The following is a 22982-nucleotide window of genomic DNA, read 5'->3' on the forward strand; positions in this document are numbered from 1 at the left end:
CCCCACACCCACCCCCCTGAGAACTGATCCCAGAATGTAGAATGAGAGAGCACTTTTAAAGGCCATTCGGCCCATTGTGCTAGCTCCCACTGCACTTACTCCCAACTTTCCTGGTCTTTCCACCTCCCCTCCCCCCCCCCGCCCCCACCAGTTTGGCCCCTTTAATCCCCGGGGTGATGAATGAAAGCCCCAGATGTGGGAGGTGTGGAGCCGGCCGGCCGGCCTGTGTCAGGTTGATGGGACAGTACCCGCCTCTCCGGAAACGCTTTATAAATAGCCCGACTCCCACTAACTCAGCTTCAAACACACTGAGCTGCCCGGGACCAGCAGCCGCAATGATCTCCAGCTCCCTGCTCACCCTCGCCTTCCTCCTGGGAGCCTCTGGCCAGTCGCCGCCGACTTTCTCCCGCAGTCCGAGCCGGGACGGCCGATGCATCTACTCCTTCACCGTGCCCAGCCCGGACCAGGCCAGTTGCTCGGAGCCCGGGGAGGTTCTGGCCGCTGTCCGGGAGCTGCAGAGGGAGAGGGCCGCCCAGCAGAGAGAGCTGGAGTCCCTGGGCGACAGGCTGCGCCTCCTGGAGACCAAGTCCCAGCGGGAGGCGGGAGCCCAAAGCCCCCTCAGCCCGTCGGCCAAGCACCGGGAGGAGGTCAGGAGGCTGCAGCTGGAGAAGCTGCAGTTACTGAGGTGGCTGGAGAGCGTGAAGCAGGAGAACATTCACCTCCGGGCCAAACAGTGTCCCACCGTCCCAGACACTCCGCAGGACTCCCATCAAGGTGGGGGGAGAAAGCGACCCCAGCCCCCCCGGGGGTTTAGGGTGGGGGTGAGAGAGGGGGGGGTTGTTGTTATCAATGGAGTGAGGGCTTGTCCATTCTGCTCCAGCTGCTTCCAACAGGCCCTTCTGCCCGTTGCTGCCACACAGGGTCTGGCTCCCAGCTCCCCTGTGGATCCACAGCTCGGATTTTTAGGGAGAATTCCCCTCCTGGGAGATAAAGCTTTAAACTGAGCCGGAGCATCGGGACTGGGGAGGTTTAAAACGTGCCCGGGGGCTGGGGGGTGTGTGTGTGTGGGCATCAGTCAGCACTTCCTAAACCAGCCATGGGCCAACCCCAGGCATTGGGACAGCCGATCCCAGCAGGTCTCGCACCCTCTCTGATCCGGGATCAGACTCCAGGAATGTTCTCATCCTCTCTGCTCCAGGATCAGACTCCAGGAATGTTCTCATCCTCTCTGCTCCAGGACCAGTCTGTAGTTTTAAATCCGCGCTCTCGACCTATCTGCAATGAGCAGAGGTTTAAACTAAATAAGTTTATCCCAGAGATTCCTTGGATTTTCAACAAACACATCAATAATGTAATTAAGAACACGGTTCGTTTATTTATATTTAACACTAACTGTTTTGCAACTACATGGGAGTGATGAATAATTTTTTTAAAAACTACCAGAGTCTGAAGTTGAAGCCTCGCTGTAAATGCACATGGAATCGACCTGCTAGCTGGGGAGGAAAGTTACCGGGAAAAGCAGGTTTCCAGCCCTTCAAAAATTGCACAAGTGTCAATTCTAAAAGCAGTATTTGTAAACAGTGCAGAGTTTGTCCAGCCGTCCATTTGATTCTCATAATTTTGATTTGTTTTTAAATATGACAGAATCAATAGGAACCGAGAGAGGGACATTTATTCTCTGAAACAAGCTGTTTAGATTTTGTCTTTCAGGGAAACAGGGTTTCTCCAGTACACCATCTCGACAGAAAACGCAGCCTGACCGAGGAGGTGAGTCCCGTTCCAAGGATTTTTAAAAAAAAGTTTCCCCATTATTTCTCCTGGAAGATGGAACCTTTTATTTACGAGTAAAATTGTTTTGGAGAAAAGAATTTTAAAGGTCGCACGCGATATTAAATTTCGACGCCTTTTTTGGGGGCGATTTATTATTTATAAAGTCCAGAATAATGTTTTCGATCCCCAGCGTCTAACTGGAGCTTCGAAAATCCTGGGTACCAAGAGCTGAAATCGGAGATCACAGAGATCCCAGCTCCCAGACTGAAACAGCGGAACGATTCTGGCCTCTCGACCACAACACCGCAGATTTCAGGTATCTGCAAATGAAATGTATGCGTTTAAAAGTTCTTCTGCTCGACCGTTTGCAACAGAAACCCCAGGATACAGGCAGGTGGGCGAGGTGATTTATTTCCTTAGGACTCAATGTTGTCTGATGTCAAAAGGCGCAATGTAGTCAAGCGACCAGCAGGTGGGGAAAGGGCACCATTGACTTTTAGCTTCAACTTGTATTTTATATATTTAATTCAATAAATGTTCCCAAGTGCTTCACAGGAGACGGAACCACAAAAAAAATAGTCGAGGTGATCAAAAGCTTGGTTTTAAAGGGGCGACTTAAATAAAGGAGTGAGAGGTAGAGGCAGGAAATCCAGGGCTTAAAAAAAAGCAGCAGCCCATTCAGCCTTAGTGAAGTTATTATTGAATGGAAAGGTACCAATAGTTCTTAGTTTTCAGGCAGCTTCGTCATACAGCTTTACATACTCAGATCAAATTTAGGGAACATAAAATTAGACTTGATGTATTTTGGTACCTTGCAACCAAATCAAAGGGATTAGAAACATCCAAAAATGATTGACAGGAACAAAAACTCTCTTGCCCATTCAGGGCTGTCCAACATGGCTGATGCCTCGTGCATCATAACACAGACACTCCTCACCCAGCTAAAGATATGTAAACTCCTGGTAGATGTGAAAAACCAGCTTAAAATCCCAGTCAAATCGGAGACAAAATCTCAATTTACCAATCCCTCAGTGCTGATTAAAACTTGTCCAAATCATATAGATCCTGACTTATATTGAGATTGATTCATATCATATTACTGTTACCCTTGGGACAATTCACAAAAATTCCCAGGAACGAGTTATGATTCGTTATTCCAAAATAACAGCACTTTCTAAATTTAAAGAACAAGTCCAAGAATTCCACTTTGCAAAGTTCTCCATTAAAAAAAAGTCTCCGTAAGGCTGCTGTAAATTTTGGACAATACCCTCTTTGTCAAATTACAAACCAATAGAAATAAATCTGACTTGATAGCTATTATGGTGATGTGGTTGCAGGGTGACCAAGACTGGGAACTCAATATTCAAGGATACTCAACATTCCAGAAAAAATAGGCAAAAAGGAAGAGGTGGGGTAGCTTTGTTAATAAAGGAAGATATCAGTGCGGTGGTGAGTAATGATATAGGTACAATAGATCGTGACGTGGAATCAGTTTGGGTGGAAATAAGGAATAGCAAGGGGAAGAAGTCACGGGTGGAAGTCATCTATAGGCCCCCGAAGAGTTGCCTCACTATAGGCAAATAATGGAGGCATATAAGGAGGATGCTACAATTGTCATGGGTGATTTTAATCTGCATATTGACTGGACAAATCAGATTGACAGGGGTAACATGGAAGACGAATTTGTAGAGTGCATCAGAGATTGTTTCTTAGAACAATATGTTGCAGAACCTACCCAAGAACAAGCTATTTTAGATCTAGTAATGTGTAAAGAAGTGGGATTAATAAGAGATATCATAGTTAAAGATCCTCTAGGGGGCAGCAGTCACAACATGGTAGAATTTCAAATTCAGTTTGAGGGCAAGCAACTCAGGTCTCAAACCAGTGTCCTCAACTTAAATAAGGGCAATTACAGAGGTATGAAGAAAGTGTTGTCTAAAACGGGTTGGGAAAATAGGCTAAGGGGAAGGTCGGGGATGAGCAATGGCAGCCATTTAAGCAGATATTTCATAATGTTCAGCAAAAATTTGTCCCGGTCAAAAAGGACTTGATGAGAAGGTTGAACCACCCATGCAAGGAGAGTATCCAATCAAAAGCTAAGTCATACAAAGTGGTGAAAACTAGTGGTAGGCCAGAGGATTGGGAATTTTTTAGGAACCAGCAGTGGATGACTAAAAAGCTAATAAAGAGGGAGAAAATTGATTATGAAAGTAAATTGGCAAGAAATATAAAAGCAAATAGCAAGAGCTTCTACGGGTATATAAAAAGAGTGGCTAAAGTGAGTGCGGGACCCTTAGAGGATGCGACTGGAGGACTGATAATGGGGAACAGGGAAATAGCAGATAATTTAAACCAATATTTTGCATCAGTCTTCATGGTGGAAGACACTATAAACATCCCAAAGATATCAGATAAACAAGGAGCTAATGGGAGGAAGTATTTGACAAGCTAATGCAACTAAAGGCAGACAAGTCACCAGGACCTGGTGGCCTGCACCTAAGGGTTTTAAAGGAAGTGGCTGCAGAGATAGTGAAGGCATTGGTCAAAATATTCCAGAACTCACTGGATTCTGGGAGGGTCCCTGAGGATTGGAAAACCACTAAAATGATGCCCCTGTTCAAGAAGGGAGGGAGATAAAAATCAGGAAACTATAGGCCAGTCAGCCTAACATCTGTAGTTGGGGAAAATGCTAGAGTCCATTATTAAGGAAGAAATGCTTAGAAAAGTTTAATGCAATCAGAGTCAACATGGTTTTGTGAAAGGGAAATCATGTTTGACAAATTTGCTAGAGTTCTTTGAGGATATAACAAGCAGGGTTGATAAAGGGGAACTGGTAGATATAGTGTATTTGGATTTCCAAAAGGCATTCGATAAGGTGCCACATAAAAGGTTATTGTACAAGATAAGAACTCATGGTATTGGGGGAAATGTGTTAGCATGGATTGAGAATTAGTTAACACACACAAGGCAGGGAGTCAGGATTAATTGGTCTACTACAGATTGGAAATATGTAAATAGTGGAGTGCCACAAGGATCAGTCCTAGGGCCTCAATTATTTAATGACTTGTTAATGTTAATGACTTGGAGGAGGGGTCCGAGTGTAATATGTCCAAATTTGCTGACGATACAAAAATAGGAGGGCATGTTGTGACAAGGACATAAGGAATCTGCAAAGAAATATACATAAGTTGAGTGAATGGCAAAAACTAAGCAGATGGAGTTTAATATAGGAAAGTGTGAGGTCATGCATTTTGGTCGGAAGAATAAAAAGACAAACATGATTTGAATGGAGAGACTGACTCTAAAAAGTGCAGCACAGAGGGATCTGAGTGTTCTTGTGCATGAAACACAAAAAGTTAGCATGCAGGTGCAGCAAGTAATTAAGGCAAATGGAATTTTGGCCTGTATTGCTAGGGGGTTGGAGTTTAAAAATAGGGAAGTCTTGTTACAGGGTGTTGGCGAGGCTGTACCTGGAGTACTGTGAACAGTTTTGGTCCCCGTATTTAAGAAAGGATATACTGGTATTGGAGGCAGTTCAAAAGAGATTCACTGGGCTGATTCCTGGGATGAAGGGGTTGACTTATCAAGAATGGCTAAACAGGTTAGGACTTTATTCATTAGAGTTTAGAGGAGTGATCTTATTAAAACTGATTCTGAGGGAGCTTGACAGGGTAGATGTTGAGATTATTAGTGGGGGAATCTCAAACTAGGGGGCATAGTTACAGAATAAGAGGACACTCATTTAAAACTGAGATGCAAAAGAACTCCTTTGAGGGTAATGAATATCTGGAATTCTCTACCCCAGAGAGTTGTGGAGGCTAGATCACCAAAAGTATTTAAAGAGGAGATAGATAGATTTATGAAATATCGGGGAGTTGAGGGCTATGAGGAGCTGGCACGAAAGAGAAGTTGAGGCCTAGAGCAGATCAGCTATGATCTTATTGAATGGCGGGGCAGCCTTGAGGGGCCGAATGGCCTACTCCTGCTATTTCTTATTTTATGTTCTAAGGAACAGGCATAGATCATTCAACCCTGAGCCTGTTCTGCTGTTTCCATTAGATAATTTCTGATCCGTACCTCAACTCCCACTTATCCACCTTTGATCCATATTCTTTGATAACCCAACTCAATGAAAATCTGTTGATCTGACTTGTAATCTTCAATTGACCCAACATCCACAGCTTTTTCACCCATGAATGGCCTAGTTCTAGATTATGTCTCCTTGTTCTGGATTACTGCACAGAGGGAAAAGGCCAAGCCACCCTCTAGTTACATGTATTGCACCGGGGGTGGGGGGGGAGAGAAGAGAGGGGGCAGGTAATGCTCAGAATCAGTTAACTGACATGGGAAATAAGTCCCTGCTTGTGTAGTATGACTAACAGTTAAATGCAGCACCTGAATGGATTTGTTTCTTAATCTTGCCCTGGCAGGTTGTGGAATGCTGGAGTGGGTAGGAGATCCAGCTACATTCCAAAAAGCAGACAACATTGCAGGCAAGTACGGAGTTTGGATGAAAGATCCCGAGCCTGTGACGCCTCACACCAGGGAGACAATCTGGAGAATCAACGCAGTTGGCACTGACATTCGAGAGCTATACGAGTACAGTGACCTAGATCAGTTCATGAGGGGCTATCCCAATAAAGTTTATTTGTTACAAGAACCAGTAGAAAGCACAGGGAGTGTCATTTACAGAGGATCCTTATATTACCAGAAACGCAGGTCAAGGACCTTGTTGCGATATGAAATTAAAACAGGGGCCATTTTAGTTCGAAAGGACTTGCCCAGTGCAGGCTTCCGAGGAGTCTACCCATACTCCTGGGGTGGCTATACAGACATAGATTTTGCTGTAGATGAGCTGGGGCTTTGGGTAACCTACAGCACCAATCAAGCTCACGGAGCCATTGTGATCTCCAAATTGGATCCAAACAGCCTGGAAATACAGCAAACCTGGACGACGACTATACGCAGAAGATCAGTTGCTAATACTTTCATGATCTGCGGGATTCTCTATACGCTGAACAGTTATTCCAATCGCAACGCCATCATCAATTTTGCTTACAACACCAACACAAACAGCAGCAAGGTGCTGAACATCCCATTTGAGAACCGCTACCAATACAACAGCATGACTGATTACAACCCAGCAGAAAAGAAAATCCTGGCTTGGGACAATTATAACTTGGTCATGTATGACATTAGGCTTTCCAAAATATGAAGGCCTCAAGAATATCTTTGATTGTTATTTTCTCTTAAAAAAATGTATGTAGTTAGTGGCTAGTTATAGCACAGCAGTAATTTGAGCACTAATTCCAGAGCAGAAAAGACCACCTTCATCATTTAGGAGTGAAACAAATGTTAAAATAATTAAACATTATTAAATATTTGAACAACCATGATACAGATTGATTAAAAATAATTCTTGGAAATCTATAACTGGTCAGATTGTGCATGCAAAAAACAAAAAAATCTTGACTGCAGTCTCACTATAAACCAATCTGACAGCATTCGGTACAGCTGAGAGTAGGATTTTAGTTAGGCCACAGATGCAGTTCAATCCCAACCAGGTTACTTTCTTTACTGTCAAAAATTAGAAGTTAGTGGGGAAAAATGTGGAAGGAATCCATAATTGGCTCAGCCGATTGGAAATCAATACTTGCTTAAAAAAAACTTGGGTCCAGCTCAAATGGTCTGATTTTTCCTGTAAGTGAGCATATACAAAAATGATCTCCAAGAATCAGACTGTACTTTTGAAAGTTAAAATCTTTTCATACTCCTTACTACTTCAGTCACCTCTGGATTTAAAAAGCAAGGCATGTAAATATACATTTAGAAAGTGCTACATCTCGTTGGTAAATTTAAAAAAACTTACGTGAAGAGAATTACTCAAAAAAGAAATCATACTGTTTTGATTAGACATGCGAAAAAGCAAGATCCTTAATACATACATTGAGACACAAAAAGAATGTGCACTCGAATCACTTATCAGTGTTTCAAGCTGGACTGGGTATGGTTGGACTGAGTTAAGAATTGAATGCATTTATTTACCAAAAGGAAAGCATGCAGCCACAATTTAACTGGGCTGGATCTCTGCACCCAGTATCTAATGCATGCGCAGCTTTCAAAAGTACCAGTACTGGATTTTCTTTTACTGTTGTAAAATAAAAGTTGAAGTTGGTATAGACCTTTACATCTGTTCCTTTCCCATAAAATTATAACTAATATCAGCATTGTTTATAGAAGCCACTTAGGCTGTGGGCATATGGAGTGTTAAAATTAGAGTCTTCAACAGGGGCCATCAGAATTGAAAAGTAGGAAAGTTATGGCTAAACCTGTGTTGAACCTTAATTAGACTACACTTAAGAGTCTTGGGGTTGTCATATTATAGAACGGTATTAGAGGCACTGGAGAGGGTGATGAGAAGATTTACAAGGATAATATCAGAAATGCGAGAGTATATGTATATTTCAGGAAAGAATTGACAGCCTTGGAAAAAAAGGGTGACCTCCAAGATCTTTAAAATGATAAAAATATATTTATAAGAATGGACAGAGAGAGAATATTGCCTTTTGTGGGGAAGATAGTCACCAAGAAATCCAATAGGGAATTCAGAAGAAACTTCTTCACCCAGGGAGTGGTGGGAGAGGGGGAAATTGGCTGCCACAAGGAGTAGCTGAGGCAAATAGTATAGATGCATTTAATGGGAATCTAGACAAGTATTTGTGGGAGAAGAGTACAGGTGATGATGATTGTAGATTTAGATGAGAAAAGATGGGAGGAGGCTCGAGTGGAGCACGAACACTAGCACTGGTTGGTTGGGCCAAATGGCCTGTTTGTGTGGTATATCCTATCCTATGTAACCTCACAATACACAGCCAGGCAATTACCTGTCACCTTGGTCGTGAAGTTTCAAACACTGTTCATTTGCTTCTAGAAAAAGTAACATCTGAAATGAGTCAGGGAAAAGGAAGCAAAGGAGAGAAGTGCAAATTCATGGTCCTAATCCAAGTCAGTGTTTCTCTATCCAACATGAAGGTTTTGATAATACAAAACATACTGCACCTGGAAACATTATGAAATGTACACTAATTCAAAATGGAGGAAAGGAAATTGCTACTATTAAAACAACGTAAAAGAATCTGAAAAAATTTCAGAGCATATTTTTATTAGTTAGGTAACCAAACCAAATTAATCGTAAATAAGATCGTACATATTTAATAGTGCGTTAACCCTGTACAAATGAAAAAATTAAAGTATAATATTTCTATACCAATATGGCTGTTAACTTCTGTACAATGCCAAACGAATACACAGTACAGGTGGAATACAAATCTCAAAAGTCAGACATCACAGCTGAATTTTCAAAGTAAGCAAATAAAATTGACTGCCAAACACTTTACTGATAAGCAGCCTTTTCAGCAGTGTAGCTTTCCCAGTGCCACCCCAGCCATGTGACAAAAATATACACATCAATAAATCAATCTTTTAGCTCACGCTTTGTGCCAAGGTTTCAGAATACCAATAACAGCAATCTTCTATTGTTTTGTACCTTCATCAGTGTCTTATTTGTATCAAACCTGGGTAAGTTTTCTGTAATAAAAACAGCTGTGTTGCTAGCACAGTCACTAATTAATGATTGATCATAAGCAGATAGACAAGATATCTTACATTCACATAGTATAATACAGTACATCCTACAACTACAATACTAGCATACAATCAAAAAAGGCAATATTAGACTTGTGATTAAAATGGTATATGCATAAACACAATTGGAATTTAATAGGCTCAAAAAGGGAGCTTAACTCAGTCACAGGTGAATCACTGTAGTCTTTACTGTAATTAAGTTTACAAAAAAATTTAAATGATACATTTTAACAAGAGGATTATTAAATTGTCTTAAAAAGTGTAAAACTGGTCAGCCTCCATTCACCGGCCTGGCCAATCTTACCTAATTTCAGTGATTATCTCAAGGAAAAGAAATGCCACACAAGTCAGACATTGCCTTTTCAAATTTTCAAGATTCAAAAGTCAACACTAATGTTCATCATAGGATTAGTTTACACATCTGGGCTTTACTGTTGCTCAAAATAATGATCTATCTGATTCTGCATATTTCAAGATAGTTCAGCTTTCACTTAACTACTTCACATCTCACTTCTTTGTTATAAAAGAAATTTCATGTTTTGAGCTCTATTTTTCTGCTCTTATCTCACAGAGAAGAGCTCTCATTACACCCCAAGGATGTTTAGAACATCTACTCTGTTCTATCAGCAATTTAGGATTTCGTTTCTTCTGTTTTAACTGCCTGAGGTTTGATTGGTCCAGTTCGAACGGGTTTTGACATGGGAGCCTGACTTGAATTGGGTTTTTCTTCCACCTTTTCATCTCTAGTGCTTGTAACGCCTGTTCCGCTCTCAGTCGGTTTACTACCATTGCTGTCATTTTTGTGAGCTTTGCTCATTGGCTGTTTGATTTGCTGTTGCTGCTGGTCAGAGAAGAACTTGTGTGTGGACTGAAGTACCTCAGCACGCTGCTTAGCCTTAAACATAAAGGGGGAATCAAATGAGTATTTTGATGAATCTTTTGGACAAGAACTGGAGACACAAACTAAAAGCAAATCCAGTAATGTGGCAAAGAGCTGAAAAACATTCACAAAAATTGTCTCTCTTTCAAGGTGCGCTGGAAACCAATCTAAAATAGCTTCTTTGGAGCAGGTTTTGACACTACCCTCTATAGTATACATAAACAAACGTGTAAACTTTGGAATGCTTAAACCTCTGACCTTAATGTATGCATGAATATAAATTCCCAACAAAACAACATTGCTGTGAAAATTCAAATACCTGTGAAATTCATAGTGGGCTTCCAACATGTTTATATTGTAAAGTTGCTACAGATTTGATATGCTTTTAAGTTTTCAAGTTCTAACAACTGGGGGATCGATGGGTATCAGTTCTGTACTTGCAAGTGAACTAGAGGGCAGGCTAAATCTGTAATTAATTTATATCACATCCTATTTTCATTTTGGAGGTTGCAATACATTTATTCTTTTTGTATTGGAAAATTAACAGATGGACTATTATGAATGAAATATTATTGGCAGAAAAATATAACTCTCTTTCGTTATTCCCCAGTGCCAATGGTAATTCACACTTCCAGTATGAGTTGAAAGTCAGAACTTTAAGAACTGTGGCAGGAAAAAGTTGATTACAATATAGCTGCTACCATTGAGCGGCATTCTTTAATGCTCCAGATCAATTAATTAACAAGAAATAGGCCACGATAAAAGCAATGCACATAAATTTCTATGCAGAATCTCAACTGTCCACATTTCATGTTCTGGTTAAGACCACAGTTTCATTTGGTATCCAGGTTTTTAAACAGACATAATTTATTTAATAAAAACAGAAAGTGCTGGTAAAACTCAGCAGGTATGACAGCATCTGTGGAGACAGAAACAGAGTTACAATTTCAAGTCCACATGACTCCTCTTCAGAGCTAATTTATTCAATTATTTTTACTACGTAACTGCTAACCTTCAAATCCTGTTCAGCCATCATTGCAGCTTGGGCCTGGTTTCCACGGATCCCCTGTGTAGGTCCTGAAGGAACCCTTGGTGCATGCTGAGGACGAGTATGGCAGATGATACCTGTGGTCATTTGAGGTTGCATCTGATTTGCCAGGGGCATTGGAGGCCTCTGAACAGGAGCTGAAAAAGTATTTCCATGAGGTCTTACCAATGGAGGGACCAGGTTAGGTTGGGAAAGCATCTGGTGAAAACAATTAGAATGGAATGTAATTCCCTTCTTACGTCCGCAATGTGTGGTGCCTGCATTATAATCAGCAGTGTCATTTCAAAACAAGTGGAAGCTACATAAAATACAAAGGTTGAAGGCAAAACAGGATTCTATCAGATGCATTTAATTTAGGTTTGAGAATGGATATGTTAGCACTAATGCAGTAATGGTCAATGTTCCAATTGGTAAAGGTCAGGAGAAGAGACGGCAGTCAGCCTGGTTCTTTGTTCCTGAACATCGCCCAGTGACTCTTATTGTAAAGTTTCTGTCTGTGGATGTTAAATGATCATTGAACTGGGTTCCAAATTGAGATGCTCCCCTCAATCAAACAGCCTAGTAACATTTACCATTCAGATAAACACACCAAGAATCGGCACATAGGTAAGATACACAAGAGCTGTTTATATGCACATCTTTCAGCTTCAGTCAGGAAAAGAGACACAAATTACACTTCCAATTATAGTTAACCAAATAACTAACCTGATGACTTGAGAGTCTGAGTATAAATGTCATATTAACAATCCAATCTCATTATAGTAGTAAAACCTTGAGTGGAAAGTTTTAGGTAAATTAAGCATTAAAAAAAATTGGTGTTATGGTAAGTGAGTTAGAATGATAATGAAGACACATTCCTGTCAACACTGAAGACTCTTTAGAATTTAAAGATACAAATGTTTTCAACCAATCACAGCTGTTTGATTACAGTGCTCTCACTTTGTTCCTGAAACTAAATCAGCATAAGCATTAAATGCAACTTCACAAACATGAAAAAAATGAAAGGTCACATTGTATTAGGTTGGCTTTAACGTTTCGAGACAGTTCAGAAAACAGAAATGGAAGGAACAGCGTTAACTCCTACCATGCTTCAAACAAGTTTATTCATCTGGGTATGCTATTGAAGATTGTCTACTCATATCCTTGTCCTCCTTGTTTAATGTATATTTGTACAATAGACATTATAGGATGTGTTTACAGTGCTACAATGACAATATCCAGTGTTTTTTCTTTGAAGCCAGTTTTCAATCATCAAAAGCACAGTTTGCTCCAAGTAAATAAAGCTGCAGCTTTTGGCTTTTAAAGGATAAAATGTTACAAAACATCAATAGAAAATTATAAAATTGTTAGAAAGCTACAAAATTACAGATAAAATAAGTCATAGAAAGAGGGAATAAGAAGAGTAAGGAAGTCGAACGTTTAGTAGCATAGGGTGCAAACTAAAACGGTTTAAAACTCTACCCTGGGCAGGCAGTCGCTTTGTGGGCCCTCTGGAAGCTTTTAACCTTGTTACTTTCAGTAATTAGAAAGTTAACTCCAAGAATCTTTTTTCTTGTGGAGGAGGAGTGGAAAAAGGAGAAAAAGGCATTCTTTATGAAACATTTTGAGAATCAACAGTAATTTAAGATTAAAAGCTTTCGCATGCGCTTCAGAAATGCTGAGATATTGCTGTTATCTGAAAACATGTAACCCAAAAGGAAAACGTTACTAAGGTATTAGCACCAAAGGGCCTTTGGTTTGAGCTTTAAATACACACCTGTGGTGGGAATTGTGCTGGGAATGGCTGTGCAATCCGAACCCCTGCTGCAGAGGAAAATTGTTTCTGATAGACCATATTGTTTATCTTGCTGGATTGGCTGTTTGGACTTGTAGAACTGGCTCTAAAAATGAAAAAGCAATCACAAAATGCAATGCAAATTCACAAAAATAAGTTTGTCCTTGTCTGCAGTTATATGATAAAGTGAGGTACAACGTATATCATTTAACAGATGATTAAAGGATACAATCCCTTACACAGTATTGCTTTTTTTCAAAATCGAATAAAATGCAGGTTAATGCCATATGTCTGCCATATCTCTGACATTTTAAAAAGTACCATGTATCTAATACATCCCAGCGAATTATCGTGCGTGTGGTAAAGTTGCATGGATGATGGTGACTCCCTGGTAGGCTAAACAACTAGCCTCAACAAGCAAACAGATCATCAGGAATATCACATGCAGGCCTATCGCAATTCTCATCAAGTGCCAGCAACACAATTTGTATTAATATAGCACCTCTAATGAGGGGAAACATCTCAAAGCGTTTCACAGGAGCGTAAGGTGACAAAATTGACACCAAGCTAAGTAAGAGGGTCAGGTCAAGTGGCTAACAGCTTAATTAAAGAGACAATGAAAACCTTAAAAGTGGAGAGGTGGAGACACAGAGTAACTTAAGCTGGGAATTCCAGAAATTAGGGCCTAGCTAAGGATGTAATGCTTCAGTTACACAGGTGAGACCGCACCTCAAATACAGTGTGCAGTTTTGGTCTCCTTATTTAAGGAAGGATGTAAATGCATTGGAGGTGGTTCAAAGGAGGTTTACTAGATTGTACCTGGAATGAGTGGGCTGTCTTATGAGGAAAGGTTGGACAGACTGGGCTTGTTTCACTGGAGTTTAGAAGAGTGAGGGGTGATTCGATTGGAGTGTACAAGATCCTGAACAGCCTCGACAAGGTGGACATTGAAAGGATGTTTCCTCTTGTGGGTGAATCCAGAACTAGGGGGCATTGTTTTAAAATTAAGGGCCGCCATTTTAGGACAGAGACGAGAAGAAATTTTTTCTGAGAGCTGTGCAACTTTGGAACTCTCTGCCTCAGAAGGTGGTGGAAGCGGGGTCACTGAATATTTTTAAGGCAGAGGTAGATAGATTCTTGCTAGGCAAGGGAATCTAAGTTTATTGGGGCTAGTTGGCAAAGTGGAAATCAAAATACAAGATCATCAGCCATGATCTTATTGAATGCTGGAGCAGGCTCGAGGGGCCGAATGGTCTACTCCTGTTCCTATTTATTATGTTCTTAACTGGCTGAAGGCACAGCCAGCAATAGTGAGATGAAGGAAGTGGGGGTTGAGCAATAGTCAGAGCTGAAGAAACACAATGTGCTTAAAGGGCTGTAGAGGTGAGGCGGTTATGAGGAAGTGAGGGGCAAAGCCATGGAGGGACTTGAATAAGGACCAGAATTTTAGATTGGACATGGTGCAGGCTAGAATACAGGCTACAGTACTTTGGATGAGCTCAAGTCTGTAGAGGGTGGAAGATGAGCGGTCAGCCGGGAATAATTGAGTTGGAGGAAATAAAAGTATGGATGAGGGTTTCAGGAGCAGTTCGGCTGAGGCAGGAGCAGTGATACATAGTATTGAGGAGGTGGATGTAGGCAGTATTTGCAATAGAGAGGATATGGAGTTGGAAGCTCAGCTCAGGATCAAGTAGGAGGACAAGGATATGAGCAGTCTGGTTCAGCCTGAGAAGTGTCTTAAGGTGTGGAATGGAATCAGGAGTAAGAGAACGGAGTTTGTGACGTGGACCGCATGGTGTTTGGTTTGTGGGATAGCAGTCTGACAAAAGAGGTAATGGAAGGGTCAACAGAGGTGGTGGCGAGGTAGAGTTGGATGTTCTCAATGTACACGCTGAACCTTGTGGTGTCAATAATTGTCTCTCAATTGTCCAGAATTTACCTGAATGGACTGGAGGTTGGTGTGATACTTCGTACACTGATTGGCGGTGTACCTGGTTTTACATCTACACTACATCCATAAGGTTTTAGATCCATCTCAGGCATCTGAAATAAGCAAATATTTCACTTTTATTCACATATCCTAACTACAGCTATTGCAAGCAATCTTAATATTTACAAAAGTGCTTTATAAAATTAATGTTAACTAAACTCCTGAACATTTACAAATGAAGCACATTTTATTAGATCAATCAAATTTGACAAAAAAGAGCAATTTCAATTTATTTGCTGATCAACCCTCTCATATCCTTACCTTGCCTGCTGTAGGAATCATGCCAGCCTGTGCTCCTGTTGCAATTAGACCCCTAAAGGGTTGGTTGATCTGTGCTGGCCTACTCAGGTTGTGAGGCTGTGCCTGTGCTGGATTGTGTAGAGGTTGTAGGGATTGGGGTAAAGCAATCAAGGGTTGTCCTGCAGATCCAAAGTTAGGTAAGGAAAGCTGTGAACCTGGAAGGGGTAAAGTCACCTGCGAAAGATTGAACATAGTTAGCACTGGTTCTTCAAATGCTTTGACAGTCCCAAACATCATTACACCAATCTAATGTTTTACATAAATGGCTACAATAGAAAAGCTAGCAACATATCTTTAGCTCAGACACTTTCCAAATGAAGGGTGGAAATTCAGAAGAGCAGTTCTGTGGTTCCACTAGAGTATCGCATCAGTCAACTATAGAACATGATGGGTAACATCATGAACATGGCAGCTAGTCTCCAACCAATCCTCTCAGCTGAGGGAGGTGGACAGGACCCGTGATGAGGAGAAAATACATTACTAGAAAAATGAGGGAAGGGCTAGTCAAACAGATTACCAGAACATATGGGGAGTACATAGGATGTTGAAGAGGATGCAACTCAAAGTTAGCACTTTAAACATAGCCTCCTTTTAAAATATTCTGATATTTCAAACACAAAGACACCTGAAGCTTTTTACCTGTTGAAGAGCCGCATTGGGTGACTGTGCTGTACTGTAGTAGTTACTTTGGCCAGGTTGTTGAACCTGACCTGTGTAGAGGTTGGATGGCTGAGTAAGACCCGGCCTCGCCTACACAGAAACATGTCATTCAAGTTAATGTTAAGTACATTGGTAGAAGGAATAACTACTTTAAATGGCACATATTTTAAGAATAAGTAGTTTAGAGGGAACTCTACTCTATTTAAAAACTGGAAAACTTCTGATAGGCTACTCACCACCACAATCCTGTGTCCCAGAGAAATTCAGCTTGTATTACTATGCAAATTAGGTAACATTTGTGACTCAACAGTAGCCAGATTGACCAGTAAATGAAGGTCAAAATGCGTTTTTTCTGGGAAATCTGGCCACGTTGAGCTATAAGAACCAAACAAATATAATAATCCTTGTAGCAAAAAGCAGTATTGTTACAAGCTGAATAACTCAAATGTAAAGAAGCATGTACTAGGAGAAGCAGGATAAGTGCCTGTATTGGTGAATAACGTATTGGAATGCATAATTTTTGAGTAGAGTAGAGTCATAAGCGTGCAAAAATGGTGGCAACCCTGCCCCCAGAGATTATATTTAGCCTAATTTACTTTATTATTCTATATTTTCATATAGGATTAAAACAAAAGACATGAAAATCAAATTACATGATTTTAAAAAGTTCTCTGATTAAACTAATTACTAGCAATGCAGAAAATGTACATGTTGTTTTCTTTTTAAAATATTTCTTTAGAGGGGGTACTTACTTTCCTATGATAATGTTGAAAGGTATGGTAGCATATATTGTAGTTGCCTGCCTCGGCTTCTCCTGTTCTCAGACCCTGCACATGCCACTGATTAGAGTTCCCCTTTAAAAGCAGACCCATGCAACACTTTTGATCATAAATGCAGACTGAAAAAGTTTCAATGCAAACAATAATGCCCTTATTAACCTTAATTACGATAAATTATTTGTACATACCTGTATCAGATGGGTATCAATAAGTTGAGAACCAGCAAGACCTGACGCCTGATTTAATGAATGCTCATAAAGAATAGGAATGGGTTGTGCATTGGAAGTCTGTTGAAATGCTAGGCCAGATTGAGCCTTAGCTAGGTCTTGGGCTTGAACTGCAGAAAAGTTGTGTAAAGCTGTACCCGATAGAACTACAGGGGATGGCTGAGAGAGGTTGTTTTGCATGAAAGCCTGTTGGGTCCTGTAGGATGAAGCAATGTAGCAGAAAGTTAACAATGTTGCTACAGAGAAATGCAAGAGGATACCTTTAATGACATTTTCAAGTTATTTCCTAAATAATCTTCAAATTCAATGTATTAAAAACATTAGAAATTTTTGGAAAGGAGTCCAAGGTCTGTAAAACAGGAATTAAATCACAATATTTCTGATGATTTACAAAGTAAACCTTGTGGGGGAAAAAAATAAAAAAAACTAAGCACAGCACAGACCATAGCAGATATTAAAGTATCTAGAACAGAAAACTTCAACAGAAATAGTAATGAGTTATTATGCAAGTTTAAATAGTAGCATTAACTATGCAAATCAACAAAGAGGTTGATTCAAGTGTTGGAATTGGTACTCTCTCTGTTGATCAGTGGGGCCCATTACTGCTCTGAAAACTTAGATATCCAACTGGGCTTGTATTAGGCCTCTCTGTCAGGATTTGTACCCATCAAGAGGAACTACTGCTCTTAATAACAAAGAGAAACAGAAAGTTGAAAGTGTGCCTACCTTAATACATTAACAGATTAAAAAATGTAGGGAGCAGCTTTACCTAAAAGGTTGCAAGGATGTGTTGAACATTTCTTGGGCCTGTGAGACAGAAGGGCCCCCTCCTAAGCTCAGCTGAGCCTGTGGCTGACCCGGAATTGGTGCATATATAGGAATTGAGATCTGTTGAACTGCAGTTGGCTAGTGAAAAAAACATAGGAAAGCAATTAGTTCAACAAACATCACATTCTCTCAACACAAAATTTTCTGCATGTAGTACACAATTGCAATAAATAATCCACAACTTGTGTTGCCCACTGTTACAGCAGTCTCCCCCAACAACAGTATTGTGTACTCAACAGTGACTATCCTTCTGGAAGAGGGAAGTGGTGAGCAGGTTCCCTGGCTCCAACATGATATGCCTAGTGATGGGGCTTTAATATAGTCATCACTCAAGTATGTACTTAAATGTTGCGATTTTATTGCATACATGTTCAAAATGGTTCTTGGGGAAACTTAAATTGATCGTGCAGAGAACTTTTCAATGTCACTTTCAGATTGTCAAATGGAGTTCACAGAAATGCACTAGAATATAGGATTCTGTAGGCATATGAAAAATTCAAATGTCAGTAGAAATTTATGAACACGATATTACTTTTTTTTTATTCATTCACGGGATGTGGGCTTCGCTGGCTGGACCAACATTTAATTGCCCATTCCTAGTTGCCCTCGAAAAGATGGTGGTGAGCTGCCTTCTTGAACCACTGCAGTCCATGCGGTGTAGGTGCACCCACAGTGCTGTTAGGGAGTTCCAGGATTTTGACCCAGTGACAGTAAAGGAACGGCGATATAGTTCCAGGTCAGGATGGTGAGTGACTTCGAGAGAACTTCAAGGTGGTGGTGTTCCCATCTATCTGCTGCCCTTGTCCCTCTAGATGGCAGTGGTTGTGGGTTTGGAAAGTGCTTTCTAAGGAGTCTTGTTCCTGCAATGCATCTTGTAGATGGTACACACTGCTGCTACTGTGCGTCGGTGGCAGAGGCAATGAATTTTTGTGGATGTGGTGCCAATCAAGCGGGCTGGTTTGTCCTGGACGGTGTCAAGCTTCTTGAGTGTTATGGGAGCTGCACTCATCTAGGCAAATGGGGAGTATTTCTATCACACTCCTGACTTGTGCCTTGTAGATAGTGGACAGGCTCTGGGGAGTCAGGTGAGTTACTTGTCGCAGGGTTCCTAGCCTCTGACCTGTTTTTGCAGCCACAGTATTTATATGGCTAGTTCAGTTCAGTTTCTGGTCAATGGTAACCCCCAGGACGTTGATAGTGGGGGATTCAATGATGGTAATGCTATTGAATGTCAAGGGGCAATGGTTAGATTCTCTCGTGTTGGAGATGGTCATTGCCTGGCACCTGTGTGGTGCGAATGTTACTTGCCACTTGTCAGCCCGAGCCTGGATATTTTCCCTGGGAAGTCACACAGGAGTGAGCCAATTGCTGTGCAAATTAACTCGAAGATATCATAAACACTACTTCAGTGATTTACCCAGGAAGGTGGTGGCCCACCAGCAATTTGAGAATCATAAAGCAGCATCTCTACAACTTTGCTATCTAATCACTTCGAGACTAGGTAAAGTTGCAATTAGAATGGCCTTGAAGCACAAACCTTTCAACCGGATTGAAGGAATAAAAAACTGGCTATTCCCAGTTTACAAAGTACCCTCGTGTAGGTTTTCTTTGGCAGAAAAGAAATTTAATATCCTACCCAAATGTATTATCCCCAAAAAATCTTACAAACACTCAGGTTCTGAAAGGAAGAAGGATGTCCTACTTGTGAAGGGCCTGTCTGGAAGCCTTGTTGCTGTGCCAGAGATGGGGGAGCCAAGCGGGGATGCTGTGCACTGAACAAATGGCTGGTATCCATATAGAAGGTTGGGATCTGTCCTGCAGGCCCTATGAACCAGATCAAAATGTTTTATTCTTCACACGTACTGAATTTTTTTTTTTATATAGTTAAATACAATCATTGACTGCATTTTCAAAATATGACAAACTAAACTCATGCTAAAAAAACAATGTCTGGAGCTGTCAAGACAAGATATTAATGCTTAATGAAAACAAGCATATTGCTCTAGGCTGTGAATTTGGAGAAGACTTAAAGGCTTCAACTTTCCCAGTAGCACCTTTCATGTTAGACTGTAACATAATATAAACTGCAGTGTCCAATTTAATAAGCAAATAACTAAATTACCTTTTGTTTCATCTATATGTAAAGTAAAAGTTAAACAAATTTCAATGGAAGAAATTTTAAGCGATATATAATATATTAGCATTAAAATTATTCTCCTCAGCTCTGCACATACTTGTCTGTACTTTATTAACCTTCAATGTTGTAACATGCCAAGGTAAATAATTGTTTTAAGTGAAATAAACCACAAAGCTTTATGCATTCAGATTAAATTTCTCAGGCCCAAATTCATATAAAACAAGCATGCACAGCTGAAGGAACTATACAGTGCATTTCATAAACCAGGAGACCATGTCAATGGCCTTAAATTGGTATTCCTATCAAAGGAATTTAAATAAACACAAAGAACATGGATTCTCAGCAAGCTACAAAGGCCCCTGAGTTTTTGGTTATGATTTTGGATCGGTTAGATTTACCCCATCACCGTATTTATGTTGAAATATACTGCATTTTCCAGTGAACACCACAGATCAATAGTGCAGGTAGGAGACAACTGCTCTTCAACTGAAATTCATCTGCTGTTTAAAAAACTTAATCGGTGCCAAGCAGTCTTTAGTAGCTTCAGATTCTGCTGACCAGATTTTCCATAGCATACCTGCTGCAGATTGGGAGACATACACCTGTGGACTTTGTTGTTGCGGGGGGATGAGTGATGTTACACAGCCTAGCTGCGAGAAATGGCTTGCAGGGGCCATGTTACTGTTTTGCAGTTGCTGAGGTTTTACTTTACAAATATTGGGTGGATCGGAGGTGGTGGTTGCTTTTGTACTCAGCGAGGAGGTAGTATATGTCCCTGTTCCTGGTGAGAACAAAAAAAAAAATTACATCGCTTAGCTCATACGATCTCAATCTAATCCATTTGGATGCACATTTTAGCAATTAACTACATTTATGCAAGCATATGCCAAGAAAGGAAGCATCATGTAATCATGTAATATACAAAGATATCATGTAATATACAAAGATAAAAGCAAAAAAACTGCGGATGTGGGAAATCCACAACAAAAACAAAAATGCCTGGAAAAACTCAGCAGGTCTGGCAGCATCTGCGGAGAGGAACACAGTTAACGTTTCGAGTCCGAATGACCCTTCAACAGAACTAAGTAAAAATAGAAAAGAGGTGAATCTTTTCTATTTTTACTTAGTTCTGTTGAAGGGTCATACGGACTCGAAACGTTAACTGTGTTCCTCTCCGCAGATGCTGCCAGACCTGCTGAGTTTTTCCAGGTATTTTTGTTTTTGTTATGTAATATACAAATCTGTTTTGTCCAGTTATACCTGCAATAACTAGATTCTAGGCATTTTCAAAACATAAACTAATAATTAGTGTGAAATTATTTCTGGGTTTACTAATTGAAAATGTATTATAAAAAATGAAAAATCCTTAATTTCAATCTAAGCAGTTATTGTATTTTTCTTTTTCTTTCAGGAGATGTAAATGATTTGAAAATGTAACTGCTGGGGAACCATCAGCATAGAGTAGAGCTGTTTTTGTGTTGGGTTTAGTGGATCGATAACGTTGCCAACTCCCAACAAATTATTCCAATAGTAAATTTATTGGATTTACTAAGGCTGAATACTTAAATTCAATCTCAATCTAATCCATTTGCAGTTTGACATAAATCTTCATTCAAATAAAACTAAATCAACTTATGAAATGGGAACAATTAGCATATCACTAAATGTAATAAAAAACAGCCATGAAATGCTATACAAAGCAGCAACTACAAAGTGTAGTTACCTGTCAAGGATGTAGTGGGTGTGACTGAGGCTACTGGAATAGGAGGCATGGAAGCACTGGAGAAGGAATTGTAAGTGTTACTGCCTCCTCCATTACCACTGTTGATTGGTGATGCTGTAGAGGTCACTGGAGAGCTTTTTTCTCCTACTGTTGGCGAATTCTCCCAAGCCTTTCGTGCACATTCCATCTTAAAGAGAAAAAGTGTTTTTTTTTTTTGCCATGTGTTCAAACTGAGCTTTCCTCTTACTTAGGAAGTTTTAATTTAACTTCCACAATCTCACTTTAACATTTAGCATCCCAAATCATAACCACAATTCATAAATACAAAAGACTAGACAAAATGATTTACGTTTGAAGTAAATAGGGGAATGATATACAGGTATTGAGATGCAATACAACAAAATAGCATATCTTGTATACCAACTTGCAACAAAAACGAATTTTCTCAACATTCAAAAGCTTGATCATAATTTCTTCCTGACTTTTAATCTAATTTTCTAAGTATCGCAGAGCAACATGAAACAGCAGTTAACTGAGTAAACGCTGGGGAACAATGTTAATCTACAGTGCTATAACCTACATAAAAAACACTGCAATTTTCAAAATAAGTTAAAATGTGTAGCATCATAAGTGCTTGCATTCCATCAATCCATAGATTCTTGCATTCCATTAAATCATACAACTTTGCAAGTTAAATCACCGTAGTTTTAAAAAACATTTTGGTAAGCAAAAGGCTTAAATATCCAAACATTTTGTCTCAAAATTCCCAAAATAGAACTTGTTGCACTTTCTAAAGTGTGATCTAGGAAGTCAAATCAGATAAAATGTTATCACCTACCTTTTCAGTAAGGTCTTTCCATTCTCCTAATGTAATTCAATCTCTACAAAATTGAACAGATCACCTTCATTCACACACCCCACCCAACATCATGGGACACTTACTTAATTGGAGTTGGCTTTGTACACAAGAAATACAACCACTTTTCTATCTGGCCTGAGTCAATGCAAAGCACATCTTAGTTGGTACATTCCTGTGGTAGCTCAGTCTTTGCTTTCATTATGGAGACAGAATTTGCAAACAGGGCACAGAAGTCCAATGACATTTCACCTTCTTTCAGGATTATCCAACATTCCAGTCATTCTTGGTTAGTACTCTGAAAGCCTAGAATTAGCTGAGCAAAAAAAAAAGCTATGCCATGCAAGATGTCAACACAATAACTGT

The 22982-nt window shown here is 40.1% G+C and overlaps 2 protein-coding genes across 2 annotated transcripts in view; one reads left to right on the forward strand and one right to left on the reverse strand.

Annotated features, from left to right (window-relative positions):
• Positions 1-318: 318 nt before the first annotated feature.
• On the forward strand, positions 319-7952 carry myoc (myocilin). Its single transcript, XM_078561585.1, has 4 exons — positions 319-774; positions 1711-1767; positions 1961-2086; positions 6201-7952. Exons 1-4 carry the CDS (start codon positions 336-338, stop codon positions 6983-6985), a joined length of 1407 nt encoding a protein of 468 aa, XP_078417711.1. The 5' UTR covers positions 319-335; the 3' UTR covers positions 6986-7952.
• Positions 7953-8912: 960 nt separating this feature from the next.
• The window catches only part of prrc2c (proline-rich coiled-coil 2C), an 88243-nt gene continuing 74173 nt past the window's right edge, over positions 8913-22982 (reverse strand). The window contains exons 24-35 of the mRNA XM_078561586.1: positions 21761-21947; positions 20615-20818; positions 19603-19724; positions 17842-17978; positions 17034-17268; positions 16819-16920; positions 16046-16156; positions 15368-15580; positions 15056-15159; positions 13099-13222; positions 11307-11540; positions 8913-10309 (exon numbers count right to left, since the gene is read on the reverse strand). Of these exons, the coding sequence (XP_078417712.1) occupies positions 10046-10309; positions 11307-11540; positions 13099-13222; positions 15056-15159; positions 15368-15580; positions 16046-16156; positions 16819-16920; positions 17034-17268; positions 17842-17978; positions 19603-19724; positions 20615-20818; positions 21761-21947 (2037 nt within the window). The 3' untranslated portion in view covers positions 8913-10045. The remainder of the gene's footprint in view (positions 10310-11306; positions 11541-13098; positions 13223-15055; positions 15160-15367; positions 15581-16045; positions 16157-16818; positions 16921-17033; positions 17269-17841; positions 17979-19602; positions 19725-20614; positions 20819-21760; positions 21948-22982) is intronic.

This window comes from Cetorhinus maximus, chromosome 17, assembly GCF_964194155.1.
Source record: "Cetorhinus maximus chromosome 17, sCetMax3.hap1.1, whole genome shotgun sequence".
Taxonomy (NCBI): Eukaryota; Metazoa; Chordata; class Chondrichthyes; order Lamniformes; family Cetorhinidae; genus Cetorhinus; species Cetorhinus maximus.

Excerpts from the sequence above, each read along its gene's own strand:
- myoc (XM_078561585.1), top strand. The coding sequence starts at position 336 with ATGATCTCCAGCTCCCTGCTCACCCTCGCCTTCCTCCTGGGAGCCTCT. Across the intron at positions 775-1,710 it reads TCCGCAGGACTCCCATCAAG|GGAAACAGGGTTTCTCCAGT; the intron begins GTGGGGGGAGAA and ends TTTGTCTTTCAG. Across the intron at positions 2,087-6,200 it reads CACAACACCGCAGATTTCAG|GTTGTGGAATGCTGGAGTGG; the intron begins GTATCTGCAAAT and ends TTGCCCTGGCAG.